Source organism: Schistocerca nitens, chromosome 3, assembly GCF_023898315.1.
Source record: "Schistocerca nitens isolate TAMUIC-IGC-003100 chromosome 3, iqSchNite1.1, whole genome shotgun sequence".
Classification (NCBI taxonomy): Eukaryota; Metazoa; Arthropoda; class Insecta; order Orthoptera; family Acrididae; genus Schistocerca; species Schistocerca nitens.
Genome location: NC_064616.1, coordinates 639,555,863 through 639,569,328, shown reverse-complemented (window position 1 = coordinate 639,569,328; position 13,466 = coordinate 639,555,863). Strand labels below are relative to the sequence as shown.

Genomic DNA, 13,466 nt, shown 5'->3' with positions numbered 1-13,466 from the left:
TTCTAGTTTAGTTCGAACTTCAAAGCTTTGGATTTGTAGTCTGGCACATGCTTTTAGAGCCATTGATGTGACGATATACCGAGTGCCAAGATATGATCGTTCCATAATGTCTCATAAGATTACAGTTTTAGTGAGGTGATGAAGGTACGTACAATGTAGTTCATACAATGAACATGCGTGATGGCTAGGAACATAGTCAAAAGGAAATTTACAACAATCTTTGGGAAATAATCGAGAGGAATGTTGCACAGACTAAGGCGCTGGTTTTGTATTCGTTACGAGAGGATTTTTAATTGCAAGCTAGCTGTTTTCGTTTATATTTTCAGTAGTTTTGATCAATCATGAGAGACAAATGGTGGGATACTTGTAACTCTTCAGGCTTTCCCGGCGAGATCTTGACATGTGGAATAATCGGGCCTACTGCTGGATGTTTGTGTCGCTCTGGCACAATATTTCAGCCACATAACTCGTTGCCTTCTTCAGGTGCTACCTAAGACTGCCGTATTGGGGGATCTTGTCCAGTATTTATGTCCAGAGGGCGCTCGGTGCTCTCTCTGCCGTCCGCGCCCACCTGGCGCTGCCTGTAATGTGTTGTCTCTTCCCCGCTGCTCCCTCGGACGTCCGTGCCCGACTTGGTCGCCGTCTGTGGCAACTGTCTGAGGCCCGTCCTGTGTCGGGCGTTCCGTTCGCGGTCCGCGCCCACCTGGTGCTGCTCCTGAGGTTTTGACCCTGCCCTGGTGGTCCCACGGACGTCCGCGCCCGGCTCGTCCACCATCTGTGGTCGTGGCAGCTGTCTGGTTGGTACTTCCCTGGTGCTCCCACGGACGTCCGCGCCAGCCTCGTACACCATCTGCAGTTGTGGCAGCTGTCTGAGACCTGTCTCGCGTCGGGCGCTCCGTTCGCGGTCTGCGCCTGCCTGGCGCTGCTTGTAAGCTGTTGTCTCTTCCCTGGTGGTTCCTCGGACGTCGGCGTCCGATTTTGTCTCCATCTGTGGCAGCTCTCTGAGGCCTGTCGTTTGTCGGGCGTTCCGTGCGCGGTCCGCGCCCGCCTGGCGCTGCTTGGCACTTCCCTGGTGCTCTGACAGTCGTCCGTGCTCGGCTCGTCCATCATCTGCGGTCATGGCGGCTGTCAGAGGCCCGTCCTCCGTTGGAAGTTGCGTTCGCGGTCCGCGCCCGCCTAGCGCTTCTCCTGCGGTGCTACTACTTCTTGAGGAGTTTCTTGGTTCCTTTCGTTGGGCCTTGATAAGCTCCAGAGCCGGACTCCACGCCGAGCTGAGCTGGTAACTGCTGTCTCTGTTTATTAGGTTGTCTGTGACCTTGATCTCGATGGCCTCCTTTATGACACTGTCCCAAAATCTTGGAGTCTGTGTCACAATTTTGGTGTTGTTGTAGTCCATTGAATGACTGAGCTCCAGACAGTGCTCCGCTATGGCAGATTTGGTTGTCTGTCCGAGTCTGGTGTGCCTCTTGTGTTCTTCGCACCTGATGTCTACTGTCCTGGTTGTCTGGCCAATGTATGATTTTCCACACTGGCACGGGATGTTGTAGATGCCTGGTTTACATAGCCCCAGGTCGTCCTTCACACTCCCTAGCATTGTCCCAATTTTGGAGGGTGGACAGAAGATACTCTTTATATCATATTTTGAAAGAATTCTGCTGATCTTTGCAGAAATAGGTCCAGCACGTGGCAGGTATGCCACCTTCTTCGCCTCCTCTGGCTCCTCTTCTGTACCCTGTGGTTGGCTGGTAGCATGAAGTGCCCTTTGGATGTCTGTGGAGGAGTATCCATTTCTGCTGAAAACCAGCTGTAGATGTTTTATCTCTGAAGCCAGACTTTCCATATCCGACAGAGCCCGAGCCCTGTGAGCTAATGTCTTCAAGACTCCATTCTTCTGTGCTGGGTGGTGGCAGCTACTGGTTTCAAGGTATAAGTCAGTGTGGGTAGGCTTACGATACACACTGTGCCCCAGAGTGCCATCTGCCTTCCTCTTGACCAGGATATCCAAGAACGGGAGCTGTCCATCCTTCTCTAGTTCCATAGTAAATTTTATACTTGGGTGGCGTGAATTTAGATGTTCCAAAAAGTCATCTAGCTTCTCCTGGCCATGGGACCAAATGAGAAAAGTGTCATCAACATACCTAAGAAAGCACTTGTGTTGGTAAGTGGCTGATGCAAGTGCCTCCTCTTCGTACCTTTCCATGAAAAGGTTGGCTACCACTGGTGATAAAGGGCTGCCCATTGCCACTCATTCCATTTGCTCATAAAATTGACCCCCATAAAGAAAATATGTTGATGTCAGTACATGCTTGAACAGGTCGAACAGGGCACAATCGAACTTCTCTCCAATGATATTGAGTGAATCGGTGAGTGGCACTCATGTGAAGAGCGACACCACATCGAAACTGACCATGATGTCAGAGTCTACGGTGTGTAGCTGCCTTAGCCATTGTAGGAAGTCCTCCGAGTTCCGAATGTGGTGTGCACATTTGCCCATATATGGTGCCAATATCTTCTTCAGGTACTGTGCAGTGAGGTATGTCACTGCACCGATGTTACTGACAATAGGTCGAAGAGGGACCCCCTCCTTGTGGACCTTGGGGAGTCCGTAGAGTCTGGGTGGTACCGGTGCTTTGGGACGAAGCTTCTTGATGACCTGTTCAGGTAGACCTGTCTCCTTCAGCAATTCCGGGTCTTCTTGTCCACCTTGTCAGTGGGGTCGTCATCTAGTGGTTTGTAAGCAGAGTGCGGCTGAGAATTGTCATGAAGAAGGAACCGCATGACAGTTGTGTTATGTGGGATGCATGAAATCAGGCGAAATCTCTCACCAGGCCTTCATACTTGGCGAGAACCACTATTTTATAGACAGCTTTATGTGCTCACTGTGCGGTCAGAACTGAAAAGAGTGGCGTGACACGATTGACGGGCATAATAAAGATACTGCCCAACATATCTGTGCAAATCTTTATCGGATTTTTCACTGTGGTTTCCATTTCGCGCCTGATCGGACCTTGCTTTCCAAATAGCCCTCGGACATTGCTCTCCCATTGTCTCCCATGAACCCTTAGATGAGAACAACAGGCCAGGTCAAGTGGATCTGGAGGCGCAATATCATCACAGATCCTAGAAGGTGCTAGAAACAGAGATGTCACAGTCGAGGCCTAACTGCCACACCAACCCAGACCACCACCCTCAAGTTGTCCACTGTTAACAATGCTGTGTACAGACAGTGTCAAATTCCCCTTATAACTAGACACAGCATGCATGTTTCTCTCTCAACCTTTCACCTCATACAACTACATAATCACGCGAAAGAAAGTTCTAAACTAAGTAGATGGAAATAAACTGAAGAACTGTAGTGGGGCAACTGTGACAAAAATTCTGAAAATTAGCTCATTAACATGGCTCTCAGTCCTGTCATATTGAAACTACATGGCTGCTGAACAGCAGGGTGCGCAAAGCTACTTTACTAAAGTACGAACTACAACATACAGAAGCAACAAAATAAAATAAGCCTTGGTCTAGTTTAGAAAGTGATTAACATCATCGAAACATTTTTCCAGGGTTAAACGTAAACTACAGCGTATGCTCCTGAGCTCTTGCGCACCAACTGTTGACGAGAATCAATAATAGCAATGCCAACACGAAAGAAGTGCGATGTGTTTACAGGACATCGCTGACCGTGTACAGTGGCCGGACGTGGGGCAGGCAGATGAACGGCAACTGGACGGGTCTGATAGGCGTGCTGCAGCGGGGTGAAGCCGACGTGGGGCTCAGCACCGCCTTGGTCACCCTCGAGCGCAGCCAAGCTGTTGACTTCTCTCTGCCGCTTCTCTACTCGAGGTAAGGCAAAGCTTGGTTAGGACACCACTGACAACGGAACTGTCCAGTCCGACATGTGGAAACCTGCACTGAAGTTTTTTATGCAGGAACAATACACTGAAAGAAAAATGTTAGCTGCTAAGACACACTGCAAGTATTTAACAAAACTTGAAAATTTCCGAATACGTAGCTAGCCAGGCGGCGGGAGACGTGTACAGCCCTGTCATAGTATTATCAGACGGCGCATGCGCAACACGGCGGGCAGATGTCCTTGGTTGACTTCACGTTAGCAGACAGGTAACACAGTGGAACGCGATTTTAATTTGTAAAGAGAATTTCAGTTTCCGTTCATAGTTTCCCTGATAATTGTTCACAATTAGTACACGTTCGAATTTGCAACGCAGTTGTCTTTGCGGTTTGTGAAGGTAAAACTGATTTTATTTTCTTTGTGATTTCTTGGTATGTGTTTGCAAATAGCATGTGTCTTTGGGGCAGCTTCCAGAGTTACACAGTAATGTGGGATCCAATATAAAGAAGGTGGTAGCGGTATGCAATCGAAATCACCTACTTCTCCTGAAGACCTATATATGTGTCACTGTCATTGCCATTGGACATTCATTCCAATTACGTCGACGTGTCGTCAGAAATTCAGGAAACATGAGAAGAAACAGGAATTAACTCTGGCCATTCCGTGAACAGGAGTTCGAACGATGACTGTTGTGCTAATTAAAGTTCAGAACAGAAACGGAATACCTTCCAAGCCCAGTGAAAACAAGCAAAATAATATCTTTCAGTGATAAAGTAAAGGCTGCAAATGTTTTGAGTAAACGAAGGACGGAGAAAACGCATAAATTTAAGCAGTGTGCAAAGTCGGTTTCGTTTCATAAAACGTGAACGTGAATTGTGTAAATGGGAGGAAGATTTACATGAAGTATGAAATATGCCCCAAAATGAAAGTCGCAAAAATGTGAGAGGAAAACTATTCAATAATTTAGAACTGCTCGTGAGAGTCAATGCACGGTTATTGAGCGAGATCGCACCATGAATTGCAAGGGAGACGAACATTACTTATTCTCAGGCTTCTTCGACCTGGTTAAGCAGATTCAGGAAAGGCTATCGCAAAATTATGAAGTTTTTCTCAAGTAAACGTCTAGAGGTAATACCATAGACAAGTTCGTAGTTGTCGTGAAGACGGAACTTCTTGTTATTTCCTAAAAGTTGTGTATAAAGCTAGTCAGACTTCGTGCAAAACGGACTTTATCATTTCATGCGAAAAACAGAGTCGCTTGTGCAGTCGATAAGAGCTATAACATTTGTACACGTACAACAAGGGCAATGGTAAGTATCAGTGATGAAATGTCAGTCGACGCCCCAGGACAGAGGAACAACTAAAGGGCATGGAAAAGATGCAGGCCATTTATCACAAGTCATTTGCTACTTCACAAGAGTTCAACGATCTTTTATTGCACAGATACCTAAAACCTAATAAAATACAAATGATTATTAACTTCAATGAACGTAATTAACAAGAGGTAACTAATGAGTGACACTAATTAGCGCCAGCAGGAGATTTAAAATGTTAACAGCAGCTCAAATTTCACCAACAAATTAAATAAAATAATGAAGGAAAGGCATTCAGGCAGTTACTTCAAAATTTCTTCTATTAAGCCAAATGACTGATTAGTTAATTTAAAGGAATAAGATGCACGAATTTAGGAAGGACTAACAAGCAAATAGTACAATCAAATGTAACTCAAACACGCGGCAAACAATGACAACAATGATGTTAAAGATTTCAATTCCAACATTTGGCTAGTCAAAGGGGATGCTTGACATTAATAAACATAACTTACAAGAAGTGTAGTAACACGAAATTTCACAAGTCTGGTATCTGACGAGCTGAAGCCTGTTAAGAATTAATATTTTATGCAACAAGCACAGAAACAATTCTCAACGCATATATCCAATATTTTATCAATCAGAAGAGCCCCTTGGGCATAATCAGGATACTGACGTGTAAAAATAATAAAATACGATTTAACTAACTTAGCATTATACCAATATTAAAGGTATTGCGTTAAAACCAAACTTCAAACAGGGAAAATATGGACCGGACAGGTGCGGCAGGTCAAGTCCGAGTAAGATGGTCTAGAATAACGGGCACTTCAGGTAAAATTAACGTCAGATTGCTACGAGATAGAAACTTAACTTATGAGAGCTGTCGTAGCAAGCCAGAGGCTACGGTGAGACGGGAAGCGGCGCGCCGACCGCGCTCGTGTACACAGCCCACGAAGATAGGCTGCGCCCGATGAAATGGTGCGTAACAGGTAATACTCAAAGGCTACGAACAGCTCGGAAAGCCGAGAGCAGGCAAGCAGACATGTAATTCATGCATAATAAACATAGAACACATGAAAATGCTCAAACTAAGGCAAGAAACTCAATGTGAGCGTGGCCCCAAGCCGCAACCAAACCTTATGTATTACAACAAGAATATTACAATAAGAATTACTAAGAAGATCAATCAGTTAATCTCAAAGTAAAATATAACAAGTTGATGTAATAATCAAGAAATTACAGTGCTACTCAAACACAATAACTTACGTGATTTAAAAGGTAACGGGCAAATCTTGAGAGCTAACACTCAATCAACTACAATAGTAATTGTATTTGGAACAATGAATGTTAGTTTTCTTTGAAAGGGAAAAATCACACCAGAATTATGGAACTTAATTACCCAAATGAGCCAAGATTCACTGGACCGCTAGCGTTTGCTTACCATAGCCGTAGGCAATTTTATAGTTGTTACATCAGTCAGGAAAACAACAACTTCCAGTGCAAATAAAACTCAATTTCGACCTCAGTGGTCACTAATAGACGTGGCGGCCTAGAACATATTACACAATTTCAGGCCCGAATGATAAGATAAGCTGATATTGAACAAATTGCAGTCAATAGGAATTTTAAAACTCATCACATATGGCACTTAGATAATTTCAAACAGAAGCACAAGAAAGTAAATTTAATACTTCAGACAGAGTGACGGGAACCATAGGCAATCCAGCGTAGCAGGAGCTACTTCAACACAGGCAACGAGTACCTTACCCCCAAAGGGCAGAACACACGGCACCAGAAAATGAACAGCATTCTAACAGCCACATCAACAACTATACCTCCTTAATACAGGGTAAACCGCCGGCGTCGACATTAGGCCCAAGTATTGACGACCAACACAAGTCTACCGACTACCGGCCGGTTGGACAATCGTGCCCCTGTAAGCTCCATAAACAGCTCACTTTATATCACATACGCTCTCTCTCTCTCTCTTTCTCTCTCTCTCTCTCTCTCTCTCTCGGCTCAAGTGGGTTACTGTTGCAGGAACGTCAAGGCAAATTAGGATCAAAAATTAAGAAATAGGACTGTTGTTGTTGTGGTCTTCAGTCCTGAGACTGGTTTGATGCAGCTCTCCATGCTACTCTATCCTGTGCAAGCTTCTTCATCTCCCAGTACCTACTGCAACCTACATTCTTCTGAATCTGCTTAGTGTATTGATCTCTTGGTCTCCCTCTACGATTTTTACCCTCCACACTGCCCTCCAATGCTAAATTTGTGATCCCTTGATGCCTCAAAACATGTCCTACCAACCGATCCCTTCTTCTAGTCAAGTTGTGCCACAAACTTCTCTTCTCCCCAATCCTATTCAATACCTCCTCATTAATTACGTGATCTACCCACGTTATCTTCAGCATTCTTCTGTAGCACCACATTTCGAAAGCTTCTATTCTCTTCTTGTCCAAACTGGTTATCGTCCATGTTTCACTTCCATACATGGCTACACTCCATACAAATACTTTCAGAAACGACTTCCTGACACTTAAATCTATACTCGATGTTAACAAATTTCTCTTCTTCAGAAACGCCTTCCTTGCCATTGCCAGTCTACATTTTATATCCTCTCTACTTCGACCATCATCAGTTATTTTACTCCCTAAATAGCAAAACTCCTTTACTACTTTAAGTGTCTCATTTCCTAATCTAATTCCCTCAGCATCACCCGACTTAATTTGACTACATTCCATTATCCTCGTTTTGCTTTTGTTGATGTTCATCTTATATCCTCCTTTCAAGACACTGTCCATTCCGTTCAACTGCTCTTCCAAGTCCTTTGCTGTCTCTGACAGAATTACAATGTCATCGGCGAACCTCAAAGTTTTTACTTCTTCTCCATGAATTTTAATACCTACTCCGAATTTTTCTTTTGTTTCCTTTACTGCTTGCTCAATATACAGATTGAATAACATCGGGGAGAGGCTACAACCCTGTCTCACTCCTTTCCCAACCACTGCTTCCCTTTCATGCCCCTCGACTCTTATAACTGCCATCTGGTTTCTGTACAAATTGTAAATAGCCTTTCGCTCCCTGTATTTTACCCCTGCCACCTTCAGAATTTGAAAGAGAGCATTCCAGTCAACACCGTCAAAAGCCCTCTCCAAGTCTACAAATGCTAGAAACGCAGGTTTGCCCTTCCTTAATCTTTCTTCTAAGATAAGTCGTAAGGTTAGCATTGCCTCACGTGTTCCAACATTTCTACGGAATCCAAACTGATCCTCCCCGAGGTCCGCTTCTACCAGTTTTTCCATTCGTCTGTAAAGAATTCGCGTTAGTATTTTGCAGCTGTGACTTATTAAACTGATAGTTCGGTAATTTTCACATCTGTCAACACCTGCTTTCTTTGGTATTGGAATTATTATATTCTTCTTGAAGTCTGTGGGTATTTCGCCTGTCTCATACATCTTGCTCATCAGATGGTAGAGTTTTGTCATGACTGGCTCTCCCAAGGCCATCAGTAGTTCTAATGGAATGTTGTCTACTCCCGGGGCCTTGTTTCGACTCAGGTCTTTCAGTGCTCTGTCAAACTCTTCACGCAGTATCTTATCTCCCATTTCATCTTCATCTACATCCTCTTCCATTTCCATAATACTGTCCTCAAGTACATCGCCCGTGTATAAACCCTCTATATACTCCTTCCACCTTTCTGCCTTCCCTTCTTTGCTTAGAACTGGGTTGCCATCTGAGCTCTTGATATTCATACAAGTGGTTCTCTTCTCTCCAAAGGTCTCTTTAATTTTCCTGTAGGCAGTATCTATCTTACCCCTAGTGAGACAAGCCTCTACATCCTTACATTTGTCCTCTAGCCATCCCTGCTTAGCCATTTTGCACTTTCTGTCGATCTCATTTTTGAGACGTTTGTATTCCCTTTTGCCTGCTTCATTTACTGCATTTTTATATTTTCTCCTTTCATCAATTAAATTCAATATTTCTTCTGTTACCCAAGGATTTCTATTAGCCCTCGTCTTTTTACCTACTTGATCCTCTGCTGCCTTCACTACTTCATCCCTCAGAGCTACCCATTCTTCTTCTACTGTATTTCTTTCCCCCATTCCTGTCAATTGTTCCCATATGCTCTCCCTGAAACTCTCTACAACCTCTGGTTCTTTCAGTTTATCCAGGTCCCATCTCCTTAAATTCCCACCTTTTTGCAGTTTCTTCAGTTTCAATCTGCAGTTCATAACCAATAGATTGTGGTCAGAATCCACATCTGCCCCTGGAAATGTCTTACAATTTAAAACCTGGTTCCTAAATCTCTGTCTTACCATTATATAATCTATCTGATACCTATTAGTATCTCCAGGATTCTTCCAGGTATACAACCTTCTTTTATGATTCTTGAACCAAGTGTTAGCTATGATTAAGTTATGCTCTGTGCAAAATTCTACAAGGCGGCTTCCTCTTTCATTTCTTCCCCCCAATCCATATTCACCTACTATGTTTCCTTCTCTCCCTTTTCCTACTGACGAATTTCAGTCACCCATGACTATTAAATTTTCATCTCCCTTCACTACCTGAATAATTTCTTTTATCTCATCATACATTTCATCAATTTCTTCATCGTCTGCAGAGCTAGTTGGCATATAAACTTGTACTACTGTAGTAGGCATGGGCTTTGTGTCTATCTTGGCCACAATAATGCGTTCACTATGCTGTTTGTAGTAGCTAACCCGCACTCCTATTTTTTTATTCATTATTAAACCTACTCCTGCATTACCCCTATTTGATTTTGTATTTATAACCCTGTAATCACCAGACCAAAAGTCTTGTTCCTCCTGCCACCGAACTTCACTAATTCCCACTATATCTAACTTTAACCTATCCATTTCCCTTTTTAAATTTTCTAACTTACCTGCCCGATTAAGGGACCTGACATTCCACGCCCCGATGCGTAGAATGCCAGTTTTTTTTCTCTTGATAACGACGTCCTCTTGAGTAGTCCCCGCCCGGAGATCCGAATGGGGGACTATTTTACCTCCGGAATATTTTACCCAAGAGGACGCCATCATCATTTAATCATACAGTAAAGCTGCATGTCCTCGGGTAAAATTACGGCTGTAGTTTCCCCTTGCTTTCAGCCGTTCGCAGTACCAGCACAGCAAGGCCGTTTTGGTTAATGTTACAAGGCCAGATCAGTCAATCATCCAGACTGTTGCCCCTGCAACTACTGAAAAGGCTGCTGCCCCTCTTCAGGAACCACATGTTTGTCTGGCCTCTCAACAGATACCCCTCCGTTGTGGTTGCACCTACGGTACGGCCATCTGTATCGCTGAGGCACGCAAGCCTCCCCACCAACGGCAAGGTCCATGGTTCATGGGGGAAGAAGAAGAAGAAATAGGACTATTTGCTTATAAAGTCATGTAATCGACGTAGCAAAATCTGGAAAAATGGGAGAGAATAATTTTCAATGCTACATCCGAAACACCTTCTTAACATTTGCACAAAATAATTCATTGCTTGTGCTGGACTCCTGGCCTGGACATAATGACACCTCTCCCTTTAGGAGGAGGACGAAATATAATTCGGATTCCACCCGGAGCTATAGTCTGATTCAGCCTCACGATAAAAAATTTCAACAATGTACAACATATTTCAGAAAATTGTCGGACAGTATAATTTCCGACAGCTCTGTATCATTTCAGGTTTATCAGAGTAACAGTATGGTTAATCGTCAGTCATTTCTGTATTGTCAGTTTGCATCACCACATTTTACGAGTTTCGCCAACTAAGCCTGGTACGCTGCACCATACGCAGAACAACGGGCATGACCATTTCTTGCTCCCTTCCAGATCCATCTAAATAATACACTAGTAATTACTGTGACGTGCCTGAAAGCATTAATTTTTCTTTTGTAAGATGTGCCTAGTGTAGAGAAAATGTTAGTTTCCGTCATCCAACAGAGACTTCGCATTTTTGTGCCGGCTACACGAAATAAACGAAGAGCTGTTTCATTGTTAGCAAAATATACAATATCCTAAAACTGTTATAAGAACTGTGCTACAAAATTGTTAAAAATATTTAATGTCAACAAATTAAAGTCCTGATTGGTGGAAGTCGTCTGTAATGTAACACTGCCTTGATGTTCCTTCCTCTGCTAGACACTTGTCTAACAATTAGTTCTCTGCAACAGTTTAGCTGTCGATGTGAATTGCAAGTTATTAAAAAATTAATGATATGAGACATTTCTGGTATGGCTTAAGGGCTTAAAATTTACATGTTTGCACGCTGGACTTAGTGCTACACGGCGTCACATTATCGTATCATGACTGCGTCCGCGTATACGCCGATTCGCGCTCTGCAAAAAAAAAAAAAAAAAAAAAAAAAAAAAAAAAAAAAAAAAAAAGTGGTTCAACTGGCTCTAAGCACTATCTGACTTAACATCTGTGGTCATCAGTCCCCTAGAACGTAGAACTACTTAAACCTAACTAACCTAAGGACATCACACACATCCATGCACGAGGCAGGATTCGAACCTGCGACCGTAGCAGTCGCGCGGTTCGCGTTCTGCAGGAAAGGCTATTATCAACGGTTCTTCGAGCAGCAAAAATAAGTAACTCTAACATTTTTAAAGAATACTAGCAAAGCGCCTTAGAAGTTAAAATTTTTAAAGTATATTTCCTTCATTGAAGTCTTCCTGCGTGAAAAATTTCAGAGCAGATTTCGGAACGTCGGATTTGACCAGACCATTTGCTTGTGAAATTTACTAGGGCGATCTTGTTGAAGATGTCAGGCCTTTGTCTCTCTCTAAACTTCTAGCTGACTTACCCATCTAGTTACAGGGGTTGGATAAAAATATTGAAACACCAAAAATGCAACACATTACAATGTCTAATACGGTGTAGTAAAACAACTGCCATTCAAAACAGCTTCCAGTCGTCTTGGAATAGATGTACACAGCTCCTGTATGGTTTCCAAGGCAATCTTATACTATTACCTCTGCAAAATAGTTCAGGTAGCGATGATGGAGGTGGAAAGCGATCACGCACCCTTCTCTCCAAAGTAGACCACAAAAGCTCAATAATCTAATGATATTAAGATCTGGAAACTGTGGTGACCAAGGGTGATGCGAAAATTCATACTCGTGCTCCAAAAACCAATCCTGGACGATGTGAGCTGTGTGAACAGGGGCCCAGTGGTCTTGAAAGACAGCATCACCATTGGGGAATAAACACTGTACCATGAGAAGGACAGGATCAGCCAAAATAGTCACATAATCCTTGGCAGTATTCGACATTCAGAGTAATGATATGGCCCATAGAATACCATGATATGGCTGCCCAAATCATCACCGACACCCCACCATGTTGCACTCTTGTGACATAAACTCGACCAGAAGTTGGAAACGGTGTACAACAAGACTCATCCGACCAAATGAATTTTTCCATTCGTCCACAGCCAAGGTTTTATGGCTTCGGCATCACGGTTTTATGTTATGGTCATTTGTATCACTGACGAGTGGTTCTAGAATTCCAGCTCGTCCTGCAATTCGCTGCTTCTGGAGCTCCCTCCGTGTTTTGGTGCTGAAACTGTTCGCAAGTTCAAATGGTTCAAATGGCTCTGAGCACTATGGGACTCAACTGCTGAGGTCATTAGTCCCCTAGAACTTAGAACTAGTTAAACCTAACTAACCTAAGGACATCACACACATCCATGCCCGAGGCAGGATTCGAACCTGCGACCGTAGCGGTCTCGCGGTTCCAGACTGCAGCGCCAGAACCGCGCGGCCACTTCGGCCGGCTGTTCGCAAGTGAGACATTCTGTTCTGCAGTGACTTTTGCAGCAGTCCTCGTCCTATTTTTAATCACAATCGTCTTCAATGACCGTCTATCATGATCAATCAACACAAAACTCGTCCGAGTTGTGACTTAGCGGAGGGTGTTTTTTCCGCTTACCCTGTATGCGGTATAATTCTTCGATACAGTGCCTCTTGAACATCAAACACTCCAGATCCCTTGGTTACGGAAGCACCACCGCACGAGCACCAACATCTTTCACAGGTTCGAATTCACTTAACTCCTACATAAAGCACTTGCAACTACACAGAACACTGTTCTGACCACGACTGACGCTTGCAACCTATTGAGGACATTGCAACTTGCCGTTCGTTGTCAAGTACAACAGCGCAACCTGCAGGCTTGGCTGGAATCTGCGTTTATGTTCAAACATGCATTTCTCGCTGTTGTTCCATATTTTTGTCTAACCTCAGTCTACTGAGACCTATAGTTTAACATGGACTTCGAACCATAGTGCAACTTCGC

The 13,466-nt window shown here is 43.7% G+C and overlaps 1 protein-coding gene across 1 annotated transcript in view; it reads left to right on the top strand.

Moving 5' to 3' along the window:
- LOC126249376 (glutamate receptor ionotropic, kainate glr-3-like) overlaps positions 1-13,466 on the top strand; it is a 93,145-nt gene that overhangs the window by 38,045 nt on the left and 41,634 nt on the right. Inside the window, exon 4 of the mRNA XM_049951030.1 lies at positions 3,667-3,840. Coding sequence (XP_049806987.1) covers positions 3,667-3,840 — 174 coding nt within the window. The remainder of the gene's footprint in view (positions 1-3,666; positions 3,841-13,466) is intronic.